This window comes from Dreissena polymorpha, chromosome 1, assembly GCF_020536995.1.
Source record: "Dreissena polymorpha isolate Duluth1 chromosome 1, UMN_Dpol_1.0, whole genome shotgun sequence".
NCBI classification, from domain to species: domain Eukaryota; kingdom Metazoa; phylum Mollusca; class Bivalvia; order Myida; family Dreissenidae; genus Dreissena; species Dreissena polymorpha.
Window position 1 is genome coordinate 11,444,872 of NC_068355.1, and position 16,230 is coordinate 11,461,101.

Sequence of the window (16,230 nt, forward strand, 5' to 3'; positions counted from 1 at the left end):
CACAGAACATTCAAACAGAATGCAATCCTAGTTTTGGCTACATTACTCATTAATTTCATTTCTGTGCTTTGTTTATTTACCTAGAAAAGTGTCTCCCATACGTTTAGATTTTTCACAATTTACCTTCAAAGTTTTGTTCTGTTTCTGCAGCGTGAAATATTGACTTCCGACAAAAGTGAAAACCTCCTTTTTGAAGATTCAAAATTTCCTTGATAGGAAACTGTGGCTAATTTTAATGTTTTTTTTCTCCAAAATGTTGAGACATTCTTTCTACAACCTAACACAAGAAATACATCTTATAAATACCTAATTGATTTTTAAAGACCATAGGTAACACCTACCCTAAAGATATGTGATTTTCATGGACCCCCCTTTCACTGATATATCCCCTGTCACCCAAATGCATAGATAACTGCAAGCAACTGTGTCTTGCACATTTACACTTCATAATGATGGCATATTGTATATTTGGAGTTTCTCTTTAACTATTTGAGAATTCTGCAGCCAGTATCACTGGGGGCTGACGAGGTCAAAGCGTAGTCCGTTTCGCTACGATGTCGGGTATATGTTTTACTACGAAAACATTGTGTAAATACACTACTTAATCAGGCGAGTTTCATCTTTTCTGGTGTTTATGGATTAGAGAACGGAACATCCAGTAATGGTAGGTACTTATTTTCAATAACAAACTAATAACAAATGCGCATAGTTGCAACCTTTAAGTTTATTTTGAGCTAAAATCAAAATATTTTGATTTGAAGCAATGCATAAGGTGGCTATTCTGTTAAAATAGCCAATTACTGTAACTTAAATTAAATAAAACTACATGTTACTTCGATTCAGTGTACATTACACATTTTAAAGTACAAAACAGGTTACGAACATGTATTTTAATTATTCAAATGCTTTGTTTCGAACGAAATTACAAGTCGCTTTATGTATAGGTTTCCCACAGAGTATGTATTGGTTGCGCAACGAAGTACAAATATAATGTATAGGTTGCTCAACGAAGTTACTGTATCCATTTCAGGACATATCACATGCAGTTTGCAGTTACTGCAGACTGCCATTTCCCAGTGCAAAAGATGCCGTGCTTCACTGTGCGCATGAACATCCAAACGAAAAGGTTGAACCCGGTGAAAGCCGGCAGAGGCCCGGCAGAGCCCTGGTATACCGTCACTACGCCGGCACTCACCGGGGCTATAACGGTTCAGACCCCGCTTAAGCTGAGACAACGCCCCGGTTTAACCGGGGACAACTGGGGCTCCACCGGGAAAGTATTCAAATGTTTAACACCTCTGGGATGAACAAGGAGTTACCGGGAAGGACCGGCAATGACCGGCTTGGCACTGGAAACAACCGGGACTGCACCGGGAACAACTGGGACGGCATTGTCAGAGCACAGGTTTACTTATGTAACGTAGCTAAAAAGGGACTCTGCCGGCATTCACCGGGGCTCCACCGGTGCGTTGTCGTAGCTCTGCCATGGTGTGTTTGGGCCCCGGTGGAGCTAAGGTGCCGTCCCGGTTGTTCCCGGTGCAGTCCCGGTTGTTACCGGTGCCACGCCGGTCGTTGCCGGTCCTACCCGATGACTTCCGGTTCATCACGGAGGTATTAAACATTTTAATACTTTCCCGGTGGAGCCCTGGTTGATCCCGGTGGAGCACCGATTCATCCCAGTAGGGCCCCGGTTCATCCTGGTAGATGCCTGATCACGCACTGGGGCTCCGCCGGCATCATATTGAGACTGGGCCTTAACCGCATTGTAACATGATGTAAATTTACCTGCCGTTATGTACGCAGTAAACAATAACCTGTGACAGAAACCCACTGCCACACCTTTACAACAATATATTGATTAGGCAATTGCGGATTTGTGCCATTGGGGTCCTACGTTCCACACCTTACGGCTGTTGCAGGTGTGGATTTTACAGGTAAAACTATGTATACGAACATGAAATTCATCTCAAAATTAGTTGACGATAACCGATTTGAAGAAAATCGCTTTGATATAAACAATGCAAAAATCAAAATCCGTATGAGATCAATAATGATCAAAGTTGGGACATGGGATTTACTTTGACATAAGCAGAGTTTCGAGATAAGCGAGTTGGGGATAACGAGAATCGAAAGTTATTTGATAAAGAGTACCGTATGCTGAAAACCTATCGTCGGTTTCTATCAAAATGAACGTATAAGGGATTGTCACAAGTTGAAGATGCGTCATTATTATTGAGACCGACGACATTAGGTTCTCGACTCTCAACTGTCATCTTATATATGGATTTTCGATTTTAATAGTTTCCTTTGGCCTAGTCGTGAATTTAATTATATAATAATAATGTGCATTTCCATGTCGACTGTGCGTCTCGGGTCATGTTGTGCTGTTGTTACTACCTCTTCCTCAAAGGAAACATCCAGCCACTTAATGACTCTGTATTTAAAAAAACTGTTCTTTATTTTGCCTTTGAGAGATAACCAATACGTCTTCGGTGAGAAACACATACACGCTAAAGCGTTGTCGTAGCAAGGCATATACGTATACTGTAAGAGACATTATCATGCCTATTAATAATATTTAGCCTTTATTTCTGAAAACTGGGTCACCCTACACATTTCTAAACACACCAGTGGCTTAACAATACATAGATCTATATGGAAATTGTAAAATTAAACACAGTTGTAAACCTTAATTGCCTTTTTTAAGTTAAACTTGACTTCGGTTTGATAAATCAGCGTATATTTCAGGTTTAACCGCATAAACCAGACACATCTTGGATTATAATTTGATGTAACAGACCTATGAAATGTCATTGTGCTTAAATTCAGAGTTTTGTTATTAGAAAAGCATAATCTTACCCGTTTTAAACACAATTTTCGACTAATCCGTTCTCTATGTCATGTGTATTTAAACAATGTTTTCGTAGTAAAACATATACCCGACGTCATAGCAAAACGGACTACGCTTTGACCTCGTCAGCCCCCAGTGAGTATTAAACTTCACAAACTTGAAGCAGTTTATGCTGACAGACTTAACACATTTAAGCATCAAACTATTAAGATTTTAAGTGTGAAGGCAGAAGTATTTAAATTGTGGTTTTGCAATCAATTTTCTTTCATGCTATTAAGCAATACATGAATGCTTGCCATTATCAGTTGTTGTAAGCTTACCCGGGGGATAATGTCCGAGTTGCACATCTTATGCAATGGGAGGCTACTCATACTTATAATGCCAATTTGCTTTGAAAGAAAAAAAAACATTTTTGTGATGCTTCCTGATGCCAGTATTTTTCACTTCATATGAAGAAATTAAACAAATTGTTTTCAACTAGTTATTTTAAGGCTGAATAATTCTGTATAATGATATTTCAGTTCATATATCTAATGACAATGACTGTCAGATCTGACCTTGTTGGGGCTGGACAGCCAATTTAGGGATTTAAACCATAACCAAAAGGATCAAATGTGTCGCATTCTGAGAAAACTGGGCATAATGCATGTGCCTAAAGTGTCGTCCAAGGCTAATCAGGGACGACACTTTCCGCCTTTATTTGATTTTCCGTAAGGAGGCAGGCCTTTTCCGCCCTATGCCACGGGTCCGAATATCGGCCCCATTCCCAATGCAAATCTGGTTGTTTTATTCCCAATTGAAAAAAAAAATCCCAATTCCAAAATAAAATAAAATATATATATTTTTTTTTTTTAACATTTAAATATATAAGTTAACCTGATCCAGTGTAGAAAATAGAAAAATATTGCATAATTAAATTATCTGTTGCCTTGACTTTGTTTTAAAAACAGTAAAATATGTTAAATTGATTATTTAAGACTTTCCTTATTTTCCCCCAAATCCGGCATTTGGCGCGATTTTTTTCCCCTCAAAAAAGGCCAGGCCCTTTCTCCAAAATCAGATAAAAACCCTGCACTTTTCACACATGTTCATAATATTTTGTAAAATTTTAATCATATGTTATCAAAGTAGTCGTTATTTACCTGTAAAGGGCTTCTTTGAAATATTAAGAAACACTATTTACATGCGATTATTTTTCCCAATTGAGCCAGTTTTGCGATTTTTTTTCCCCCAAATTGGTGTTTTTCACGACACGAAATTCCCAAAATTCCAGTGTGGCGTTTTCCCAAAATGGAGCAGAAAAGGCCTGGGAGGAACTTCCTTGAAACTAAAACTACCAGAAAAGCGGAAAGTGTCATCCCTGATAAACTTAAGCGGACTGCACAGGCTAATCTGGGACGACACTTTACGCACATGCATTAAGGCCAGTTTTCTCAGAGGCAACACTAATGTGTAACTTCAACAATGCAGCCAATAGCTGTCTTGAAAAAAATTCCAAACATTCTGAAATTGCACCAGTCCTAATAAAACCAAATAGTGTTTAATGCATTGAAAGTAATGCATTTACAAAGAATAGACAAGTATATCCACTTGCTTGCTCAAATGAATTTTTGTCAGAGAGAATATGATATCCAAACTGCTCGAAATATCGGCTGACCCCATTTACACATAAGTAAGTGCCTTTGTTTGGTTTTTTTTTGCTCGTCTGTGAACAGAATGATAAGAGTGTGACTATAGAAGCTAATTACTACATGATGCATTGAACATATTGTTAGTAACCAGTTGCTTTGTAAGTATGTGGAGGTGGCGGTAATATTAACATTCACAGTATAGACTGTTAAAAAACAGAACACCTTGATCGATTTTCACAACAAATTTTGAATAAATTTTCGCAATTAATTTTGAATCAATTTTCGCAATTTATTTTGAGAATATCATGTCTTGGTAAGGGTGACTATGAAAAATGTTAAATTTAGTACAAAATAAGGCAACCTGATTTCGTCAACTGGTAACCCTGCAGATCAAATGCCTTATAACATACTTGTGCTCACTTCATGTTTGGTATGTTTCTGTTATTTGAGTATATTTGAGCATTGTTCTGAGAAAACTGGGCATAATGCATGTGCATAAAGTTTCGTCCCAGATTAGCCTGTGCAGTCCGCACAAGCTAATCAGGGACAACACTTTCCGCCTTAACATGATTTTCGGTAACGAGGGACTTCCTTGAAACTAAAAATGCCATAAAAGCAGAAAGTGTCGTCCCTGATTAGCCTGTGCAGACTGCACAGGCTAATCTGGGACGATACTGTACGCACATGCATTATGCCCAATTCTCTCAGAACGCAGCTCATTTGAATAGCAGCAAGTTTTATGGGTGACTGTTTATTTACATAAAAAGGTTGGCTGCTACAACTACTACTTTTATATTACTAAATGTATATAAACATGGAACCAGTATGAAAAGTAATAAATACTTTAGTAAATAATTTTAGTTCAGAAAAAAGAGCTTAAAATTGATTGTTTATCCCATTTTCATATCATGCCATGTCTGTAAATAGTAAGAGTTTAAATTACGTTAGAATTTTCTGTACTCAAGTATAAAATGTGAAAAAGCACCACACAACAAAACTTGAACCACACTGACAGGATCTTACTAAGCTTCCCCTGAAAACTAAGTTAATTTCAAAGTGTCACCAAAAACTGGAAGCATTCTATTAGATATTGTCAGAAATCCAATATTACAGCATGGGTGAAATAAATCTGATCAGGAAAATCATTAAAGTTGACAAGGAATTAGACTTACATTTCCAAAATAAGACTTTAGATACTGAATGTTCATGATGTGAATTAAAATTCTATCTTTAGCATAAAATAACACTTATCTACATACAGCAAACACATGGGGTAATGGCTCTATTAGCTTATCAAAGCAATAACTGTAACAAATAGATACAATTCTGCCTCATAAAATTGCTAGCCATTCTCAAGTATATTAAAACACTCCAAAGAGGTTTTTGTCTCATTCATTTCTAAGTGTAATGTACAGCCGTTATTGACTTATTCATGAAAGCAAGAAGCAATAATCTTTTTATTAAATTTGCAAGAAACATGTGTCTTATGGTCAGGAAAGGTTTACATGGAAACTGTTAGCTTAAAATCAATACAAAGTTTCAGAGTTGCTCGTAAAATTCACCTTAACAAGTGGTGATTTATAGGGTGATAATTCATTGACAGCTAAAACTATTAATATCAATATTCACTTACATACAGTAAAATTGACAGGTACTGATAAGAATTATTGCTTGAAAAAGAACCTAAAATTGTTTTAAATTTTTCATTGGCACTTGTACTACAGTTATCGCAAAATAACAGAGTAGAACAAGGGTACCAGTAATAGCACAGTAGCTGAAAGAAGATGCCAACAGAGCAAATAGAACAAGGGTACCAGTAATAGCACAATAGCTGAAAGATGATGCCAACAGAGCAAATAGAACCAGGGTACCAGTAATAGCACCGTAGCTGAATGATGATGCCAACAGGGCAAAGAGAACAAGTGTACCAGTAAAAGCACAGTAGCTGAAAGATAATGCCAACAGATCTGATAGAACAAGGGTACCAGTAATAGCACAATAGCTGAAAGATGATGCCAACAGAGCAAATAGAACCAGGGTACCAGTAATAGCACAGTAGCTGAAAGATGATGCCAACAGAGCAAATAGAACAAGTGTACCAGTAATAGCACAATAGCTGAAACATGATGCCAACAGAGCAAATAGAACCAGGGTACCAGTAAAAGCACAATAGCTGAAAGATGATGCCAACCGAGCAGATAGAACAAGTGTACCAGAAATAGCACAGTAGCTGAAAGATGATGCCAACAGAGCAAAAAGAACCATGGTATCAGTAATAGCACAGTGGCTGAAAGATGATGCCAACAGAGCAAATAGAACAAGTGTACCAGTAATAGCACAGTAGCTGAAAGATGATGCAAACAGAGCAAATAGAACAAGTGTACCAGTAATAGCACAATAGCTGAAAGATGATGCCAACAGAGCAAATAGAACAAGTGTACCAGTAATAGCACAGTAGCTGAAAGATGATGCCAACAAAGCAAATAGAACAAGTGTACCAGTAATAGCACAGTAGCTGAAAGATAATGCCAACAGAGCAAATAGAACAAGTGTACCAGTAATAGCACAATAGCTGAAAGATGATGCCAACAGAGCAAATAGAACAACTGTACCAGTAATAGCACAGTAGCTGAAAGATGATGCCAACAAAGCAAATAGAACAAGTGTACCAGTAATAGCACAGTAGCTGAAAGATAATGCCAACAGAGCAGATAGAACAAGTGTACCAGTAAAATCACATTAGATGAAAGATGATGCCAACAGAGCAAATAGAACCTGGGATAATCAGTTATAGCACAATAGCTGAAAGATGATGCCAACAGAACAAATAGAACCAGGGTACCAGTAATAACAAAGTAGCTGAAAGATGATGCCAACATAGCAAAAAAAACCATGGTATCAGTAATAGCACAGTACCTAAAAAGATGATGCCAACAGAGCAAATAAAACTTAGGTACCAGTAATTGCACAGTAGCTGAAAGATGATGCCAACAGAGCAAATATAATAAGGGTACCAGTAATAGTGCAGTAGCTGAAAAATGATGATGATGCCAACAGAGCAAATAGAACCAGGGTACCAGTAATAGCACAGTAGCTGAAAGATGATGCCAACAGATCAGATAGAACAAGTGTACCAGTAATAGCACAGTAGCTGAAAGATGATGATGATGCCAATAGAGCAAATAGAACTTGGGTACCAGTAATAGCACAGTAGCTGAAAATGATGATGATGCCAACAGAGCAAATAGAACCAGGGTACCAGTAATAGAACAGTAGCTAAGATGATGCCAACAGAGCAAATAGAACCAGAGTACCAGTAATAGCACAGTAGCTGAAAGATGATGCCAACAGAGCAAATATAATCAGGGTACCAATAATTGCACAGTAGCTGAAAGATAATAATGATGCCAACAGAGCAAATAGAACCAGGGTAGCAGTAATAGCACAGTAGCTGAAAGATTATAACAACAGAGCAAACAGAACCAGGGTACCTGTAATAGAACAGTAGCTGAAAGATGATGCCAATAATACAATGAAGTTGATGTGTAAAGCACAATATTAGATGATATAGTATCAGGTTGCCAGTAACAAAACAATTGCAGCTGCCATTGAATTACGTTTTCATGAATATCTCAATAAATGTAGTAGTTAAAGATGAAAATTCATCAACAAGAAATGTGACCATGCCAAGAAATTATTGTTTCCAACCAAGAAAATGAGGTGAATTTAATTTAGTTTGCAAGCAAGGTCTGTATTTAAGCTAGCTACACAGAAAATTACAGCACAATATCTCCCTCCAGACTTAAGTTGCTGCATATGTAAACAGCGAGAAATACTAAACTGTGTAATTTACCGCCGAGCATTATGGGAGCTGTTATGGGCACGAAATATTTTGCATACAAAAAGTGAAATTTTAAAATCACTTTTGCTTTCTAGTTGACAGAATACAAGATGGAAGTGTTAAACAATGTCTATAATTATGGAATGAATCAATGTGTCAGTTGTTAGAATGATAGGCTAAGTACTATCCAGTGGGTCTTGGGACCGAGTCCCATACCAGCAGTAAAAAAACCAGCACTTGCTTGGATCATTTACAGGTGCAGTTGAATTACAAACATTTTTGATTTGTATACACATATAACAAAAACTGCATTATACCATGAAGATTTGAAGCCTTGATCCTATAAATGTCCAAAAATCCTGTCCCTTGCAAGGACAGCCTGTAACCTACTTACACTTCAAACTTTTAAACTAAACTTGCTTAACACAAACTTAATATACATGAGTTGTGCTCTGCGAAACGGGGGTTTAATGCATGTGCCTAAAGTGTCTTACAAGCTTAGCCTAAGCTGAATTGGCCTTGAATGCTCTATGCAAAATGTACAATCTGCAATGTGCAAGTTGCCCATAGCACATGGTTAATGTGTTATTATTTTCTTAAATATGTATAAATATCCTCTTGATGTGCATGCTACTGATGATAAAAAAGTTTGATTAAAAATGTGTAGGTTCATATGAATAGTATGAGATAAATTCAGCATTCAAACAGTGTAAATTCCGCGCCTTCCAAAAAAGCCATAGATTCCAGTGCTTACATATGGTTATATGGACTACTGGTTATAACATTTTGCAGCATACAAATGAATAATTTTTCTGGAAAAGCTATCTAGTTGGTGAATATACAACACAATATTCCAATATAAATTACAAAAGCCCGTCATCCGATTCATCCACAACCTGTTCCATAAGTTTTTTAGTTGCATGATTTCAGAATGACAAAAATTAAACTATTTTAAACATTCATATAAGTATTAGCCATTGCTATTATGTAAAATGAACTAAATGATTATATGCAAACAATATCATGTTATAACAAAGTTGCGTTATTTCAAGTTCACGATCCTCTTTGGTACGTTTGGTGTTTGTACGAATGGCCACTTTCATTTCAACATAGCACGGAAACACGGTCTTTTTATCTCTGTATAACAATGACAACTATTCAGTTATACGCGAATACTTACCAGAAATCTTTATTTGTACAACAATAACAATAAAACTGCAAACAATTTAGTATAAACCTTCCAAAAATACAGTCGTTGTTATGATTGGCATAATTCGTACCCATCCCGACTTGTGTCGTCATGCGAATAGTCGGTTACGAACAGACATGGCTGCTTATGTTTTTTGCCTTACAACAAGTGGTGGTGTGCCTATATTTGCGAGAAACAGAAGCGGGTTAAAATCGGTAACTTTTACATTTAGTTAAATGATAAAATGCCATTAAAATATTTAACTTTATTTTAAATTTATCTGTTTACAAAATACCGGTGAATGTGATTATTTGTCCTCAGATGTTTTATCCTATCATATGTGTTTAAAGGGGCCTTTTCACAGATTTTGGCATGTGTTGATGTTTGTCTTCTTCTTCCATGTGATGTACAAATCTTACTTTGTAGCATACTCGTACATTTTTCATTTACAAGGTGATTGTGAGAGTGCAGTTAAAGAATTAAAACCTTAGTATTCATAATATGTACAGTCAGGATCGATTTAAGCTTCATGTTTGAATTGGAGGCCGGCTATTTATTCCCTGAATGACTCTGGGGTCTGTAGAACTGTGAGGTGCTTTGGTATCTGGGTCCACAATCGAGCTCCAGAGGTGAACAGAAGAAGGAGTGCGGTAGGTGTCTGTTCTGCAGTATGGTATCCAGTACCGGACCACTGCACCATCCATGTCTTCTAGCCCGTGTCCTCGTGTAGATGTGATCGATTGCCAGAGGGGATCGGTTGCTGGAATGTCGGGAAGACCATAGGTGATCAGATAAATCATCAGGAGTTTTGAGTGCTGGCGGCAGAGTTCTAGGATAGGTAGCCCAAGATCAACTGGCTAGTGCTGCTTGTGGTCCTGTAATTGCCTGTGATGAATAACACTGCTCTTCGCTGCACAGCCTCTAACTGATGACTGTTGTCATTAAATGCTTCATATTCATACATGTAAACATTTCATCTAAAAAGCTCCAGTAAAAATAAGAATACAATTAAAGAAAGAAAAAAAGTAATCTTCAATTGGGCTCGAACTATTGTAAAAATTAGAGTTCCAATGGGGGATCGAAACCACGACCTCCTGAGTGGTAGTCAGACACTCTAACCACTTCGATGAAAAGCTAGCTCAACAGCAAGGCTGTTGGAAGTGATCTTTAATCACTACACTCCTCCCCCTCTTAATGTTTCAAGGCCAGACATGCCTGCTACAGCAGCCGCATGTCACATTGACACTTTGGTATAGTGTCGACCGCTTCACAAGCGGCTCCTTGAAGCCATTAGACAGCTCACACCCACGTTCTGAATCACAGTTGGTGTTTGCCTCGTCACCAATATTGTAAAAATACGGAGCTCCAATATGGGATTGAACCCACGACCTCAGGAGAAGTAGTCAGACACTCTCACCAAGTTGCTGAAAAGCTAGCTCAACAGCAAGGCTGTTGGAAGTGACCTTAAATCACTACAGAACCACTGAACCTTGGGGTAGAGTGGTATCGCATAGACCACTTTGCCATCCATGCTCATAAAACTAGTGATGAATTGTAAACTTTATAAAAGCGATTCTCATGGTATCACAAAATATATGGACAACAACAAAACTCTCCAAATTATTCAATCGCTTCGCATTGCAACGCTTTATAATTTTCAGGTTTTTAAATCGTCAAAAGATGCATATAATGGATATTTTAGAACATGGTAAATGTTCAGTTATACTGTTTCCTCACAAATATCATAACAACAAGGAAAATTTGCAATTCTGGAACAATTTTTTTTTAATTTTGTCAATTTTCCAAACTGTGAAAAGGCCCCTTTAAAGGGGGCTTGTTTTCAATTTTATAAAATTGATAATACAAAAATGTATAAAAGAACTTTTATATTTGGATCCATGTTATCGAATGCTGCTACATTTGGAGATCAGAGGCAAAGATGAAACGGATGGTTGCAGACACAGGTGGTTAGCTTGTGGCTATGATAAAAATTAGTAAAAACATCATTTTGAATGAAAAATAATCAAATTATAACGAAAAATCAAATCCTCTGGAGAAAAAAATTCACTTTTGTGTTATTTCATAAAATTTGACCCGGTGTTTGTAAAAATATTACAAGATATGTACATTTCCAGAACGGAAAGTCATTTCTGCATTGAATAAGACGGAGTTCATGGAAATTTCTGCATAAAATAAAGTTACGGCTGTTCAAAGCGATGCACCCTGTTTTTGGGTCATTTTTAATTGAATACCTTGTTATATATATATATATATATTTGATAGTGAATTTTGTTTTCAGAGAAGTTGTTTTTTCATTTTAATTTGATTATTTCTCATTCAAAATGATGTTTTTACTAATAAATATAGCCACATGCTTACCCCCTGTGGTTGCATAGCCTTTGCCTGTTTGGGCTTCTTGAATTGTTTCAGAATTTTAGTTTCTGACCATATTTTTACGCTTGACTGTTAATGGTCGCTGGATTCCTGACGGATGCTTACAGCTGTTTTGCTGGTTTCACAACTTGGGCTCTTTGTGTTGTGATTTAGTCTATTGTGCCCTGTAAGCAGTTGGAAGATGAGCCCGGTAATAGTCTTGAAGGTGTTGGTAGCTTTTCTGTCACTCTTTACACCATGTCTCGTACATTTAAGCCCTTTAACTATGTATTTCGCGCATGCACATTCAATGTCTAGTTCTGGACAGGAACTGCATTATCGATCATGTATTCTATTCCCCCGTTTCTCATCTTGCACGATATTCTTATCTGTTCTGTCTGCCTTTTTATGTCCCCCACTATAGTAGTGGGGGACATATTGTTTTTGCCCTGTCTGTTGGTTGGTCTGTTGGTCTGTTTGCGCCAACTTTAACATTTTGCAATAACTTTTGCTATATTGAATATAGCAACTTGATATTTGGCATGCATGTGTATCTCATGGAGCTGCACATTTTGAGTGGTTCAAGGTCAAGGTCATCCTTCAAGGTCAGAGGTCAAATATATGTGACCAAAATTGCTCATTTTATGAATATTTTTTGCAATATTGAAGATAACAACTTGATATTTGGCATGCATGTGTATCTCATGGAGCTGCACATTTTGAGTGGTGAAAGGTCAAGGTCATCCTTCAAGGTCAGAGGTCAAATATATGTGGCCCAAATCACTTATTTTATGAATACTTTTGCAATATTGAAGATAGCAACTTGATTTTTGGCATGCATGTGTATCTCATGGAGCTGCACATTTTGATTGGTGAAAGGTCAAGGTCATCCTTCAAGGTCAGAGGTCAAATATATGTGGCCCAAATCGCTTATTTTATGATTACTTTTGCAATATTGAAGATAGCAACTTGATATTTGGCATGCATGTGTATCTCATGGAGCTGCACATTTTGAGTGGTGAAAGGTCAGGGTCAAGGTCATCCTTCAAGGTCAAATATATGGGTCAAAATTGCTCATGTAATGTCACTTCTGCAATATTGAAGCTAGCAATTTTATATTTGAAATGCATGTGTATCTCATGGAGCTGCACATTTTGAGTGGTGAAGGGTCAAGGTCAAGGTCATCCTTCAAGGTCAAACGTCATATAGGGGGACATTTCACAAACACATCTTGTTATTACTGTGCATTCTGCAGTGGGAGGAGATCTACTGGACTAAAATTCAAAAGCACATTTTGTAGATCCCTCTGAGTTGATGCCGTTTGTTGGCTGTTGCTGCATCCAGGACTAACACAGACACTGTTAAGAATGGGAGTCTTGGTCTACTTTTCTCCTGATGATGCTCAGTGTTGTTTTTTGTTTATATTCGGGTTGATATGGGGCCCCATTCCCAATAGAAAAAAAGATATTACATTTAACCCAAATTGGACCTAAAAATACCCAATTGAAGAGTTTATTAATTTTTTTTGTGTAAGTATCAAGATTTAATTTATCTCAAATCCAGCTCTAAAAGTAGACCTAAGTAAATATATTATACAAATCATTTTTATTCTCAACTTTTAAGTATTTTAGCCAAAAAAATCAGCAGCATATTTCCCAATTTTAGTCAAAACAACGCAATTTTACCCAATGCAAAGGGACCTGAAATGGTGAAATTAACATTGAAGCTTGAAACATTCTTTGTTACAAGTTGTTTGTGATTTAGTTGATTCTTTTTAGATGGAATCATATAAATTGGACTGAATGTGTGTGTTTATTGATGCCCCTGAAGGGAGGCATGTAGTAATCACATCATTTGTCCTTCACCTGTTGGGTCCACCTTCAGTTCTGTTTGTTATGCAGAGCATAAATTTGGTATTTAAAGACATTGCAACACTGAATTAATATTTACTTATTATTATTATTATATACATATACAAATAATGGTAAAGCAGGTTTTTTTTTAGCTTTTGGGAAAAGGAGTCTGGTCAAATTGGGAATTTTAAAATCGATAAAGTGGCAAATTTGGGAATTTTTTATAGACAAAATACACCAATTTTTTTTTTAATCAACACATATTGACACATCAGGACAGAAAAAAACCTGTAAACATTTAAAACAAAATTTTATAACAGTACCTGATTAAAGACTTTACACAATCATATCACTTTAAACAACTGGGAAATAACTCTGTATAAACAAATGTTGTTATTTTAGGTTTTGAACAAAATAGAACTTTCTTAACTAAACATATTCTATGACAGATATTGTTTTAAAAGCATCATAACTTTTTTTAAAGGTTGGTCGATTTAAGCACTTTTGCAGATATATTGTTTATGAAATTAAGGTCTTCAATATTGCCAATTATTTTTCCTATTCTAAATGTTGTATTCAATTTTTGTCTGGAGCATAAATGTGTTCAGCAGCGATTTTCAAATAGCTTGCCATATGTGATCAGCATAATCAGACAGAGTATTGCAGGCAATAATCAGGTCACTAGATCTAAGGTCAACATCACAAATCAAGGTCAAAGGTCAAAATGAAGTATTGAGAAATTGAAGAGTTTAAAATAACAACATAGTAGTTTCAAGCATACTGTGTGGCACATGCTGTGAAAAAGTCCTAAGGTCAAAGGTCAATGTCACAATTAAAGTTCATAGGTAAAATAAGAGAAATAAAATGAAACTGTGTCCTATCATTTCCTGAAATAGCTTTTTACTGACTTAACTGAAACTGCTTTTTACTAACGAGGTCACCTTATTGACAATAGCATTCTTGTTAAAATATTATTTATGTCCCTTCAAAATATGGCAGATTTTGGCACTGCTCCTGTAAATTTTAAATTACTTATGTAACTTCCAATCCACCAATTTGATATTAATTATGCAATATATGGATTTTTAACAGCATATTATTTTTTTACAGTTTTTATTTAAATGAGCACTTTAATTAGCCGTTATTAAAAAATGTTACTTGGAACCAAAATTTAACCCCATCCCCAGTTAAAAAGTTATATATTTTTCCCCCTATAATGACTTGAAAGTTGCCCCCTTAAAGTAAATTTTATTGGCGGCTTTTTCATTGTACCAAGTTTGAACATATAAAAATAATTAAGCATTTATTGCAAAGTATTTAAAAAATCTCTTTAAACTAGGTATAATATATTTGAAATTCACCTTTTGTCATAAAATTCTGATGCTCACTGCCATCTTTACTCCAATTGTAAAAAAACACTGCTAGATACATGTAAGAAAGAAAGAACAAAATCTGCAAGTGGTGGCAATCATGTACAATACCAGTTAGTCATAAGTGACTTTATAAGACCAAAATGCTGATAGTATCAAGCTGAAATTAATAAAAAGTAGACTCATAAACTCATACATCAAACACATGAATCTCTTGTCAAAACTGGGAGAAAAAAGGTTCAGAATGTATGTTGATATACGAATGTTGCTTTCAGCTGCCATTTCCAGTAATCGGCTCCCTGAATGGAGTCCATATGTTTGCCAATTCTCATGACGTTCAGCTAGTTTCAACAGTAACTGATGACTCGAAAATTGTGTGGAAATCATTCTACGACAGGTTAGAAAAAAGTTTTTGCATTTGTGTGGTGTTCAAATTTTTATGAAAACATTTTTTGTGTGCAGCTCACCCCTGTACAGAATAAAGCATATAGTAGTTGCATAGCTAAGTTACCAGTCTCAGCAATAACTTAGCCATATATTGATGGGTTCTAAAAGAAAATACCTTTGAATGGCCACCTTTATGAGACAGGTAGCTGCATGAATTATCAACCTCCCTTCCTCAAAGGTCATGGTCATACTAAGAGGTCAAAGATCAAATTGGGCCTTAAACAGCTTGAAAATTCCAGTATCCACCTTATATAAATGGATTTTAAAATAATTTGGCTCTGATGCAAACCCACTATAAGACATCATGTTGCATGTAACACCTGTCTTCTTACATCAAAATTCAAGGTCACACTTAGAGGTCAGAACTCAAATTTTGTCATGAAACAGCTTCTAAAAATCAGAATATACACGTAATTATCTATACCAATTGAATTTTCCATAAAATAATTTCTCCTGAAATTTTCTTATGATTTATGAAATAATTTTTTTTAAGAAACATATGTTTCTAAGCTTTATGATAAGTTATCCCTTTATACCAAAATTGTACTTCAAGAATTTCAACAATTCTGTGAAATACAATGATACATGTGCTGATTTTATTTTAGTTATAGTGCTCCAGCTAGGCCTAAATGGAAGGACGCCCTTCCCCTACCCTTCAGAGGCCTCGCCCTGCCA

The 16,230-nt window shown here is 36.2% G+C and overlaps 1 protein-coding gene and 1 long non-coding RNA gene across 6 annotated transcripts in view; one reads left to right on the plus strand and one right to left on the minus strand.

Annotated features, from left to right (window-relative positions):
• Window positions 1-9,757, minus strand: part of LOC127871105 (uncharacterized) — a 52,251-nt gene extending 42,494 nt beyond the window's left edge. Inside the window, exon 1 of the long non-coding RNA XR_008045099.1 lies at window positions 9,504-9,757. This is a non-coding gene — a long non-coding RNA (uncharacterized LOC127871105). The remainder of the gene's footprint in view (window positions 1-9,503) is intronic.
• The window catches only part of LOC127871071 (protein fuzzy homolog), a 48,425-nt gene continuing 41,147 nt past the window's right edge, over window positions 8,953-16,230 (plus strand). For 4 of the 5 annotated variants that reach the window (XM_052413723.1, XM_052413731.1, XM_052413739.1 and 1 more), the window contains exons 1-2: window positions 9,587-9,727; window positions 15,384-15,505. In XM_052413723.1, the coding sequence (XP_052269683.1) occupies window positions 9,650-9,727; window positions 15,384-15,505 (200 nt within the window). In that variant the 5' untranslated portion in view covers window positions 9,587-9,649. Of the gene's footprint in view, window positions 9,156-9,586; window positions 9,728-15,383; window positions 15,506-16,230 lie in introns of those variants that run through there. The other variant, XM_052413758.1, reaches the window with a different exon arrangement.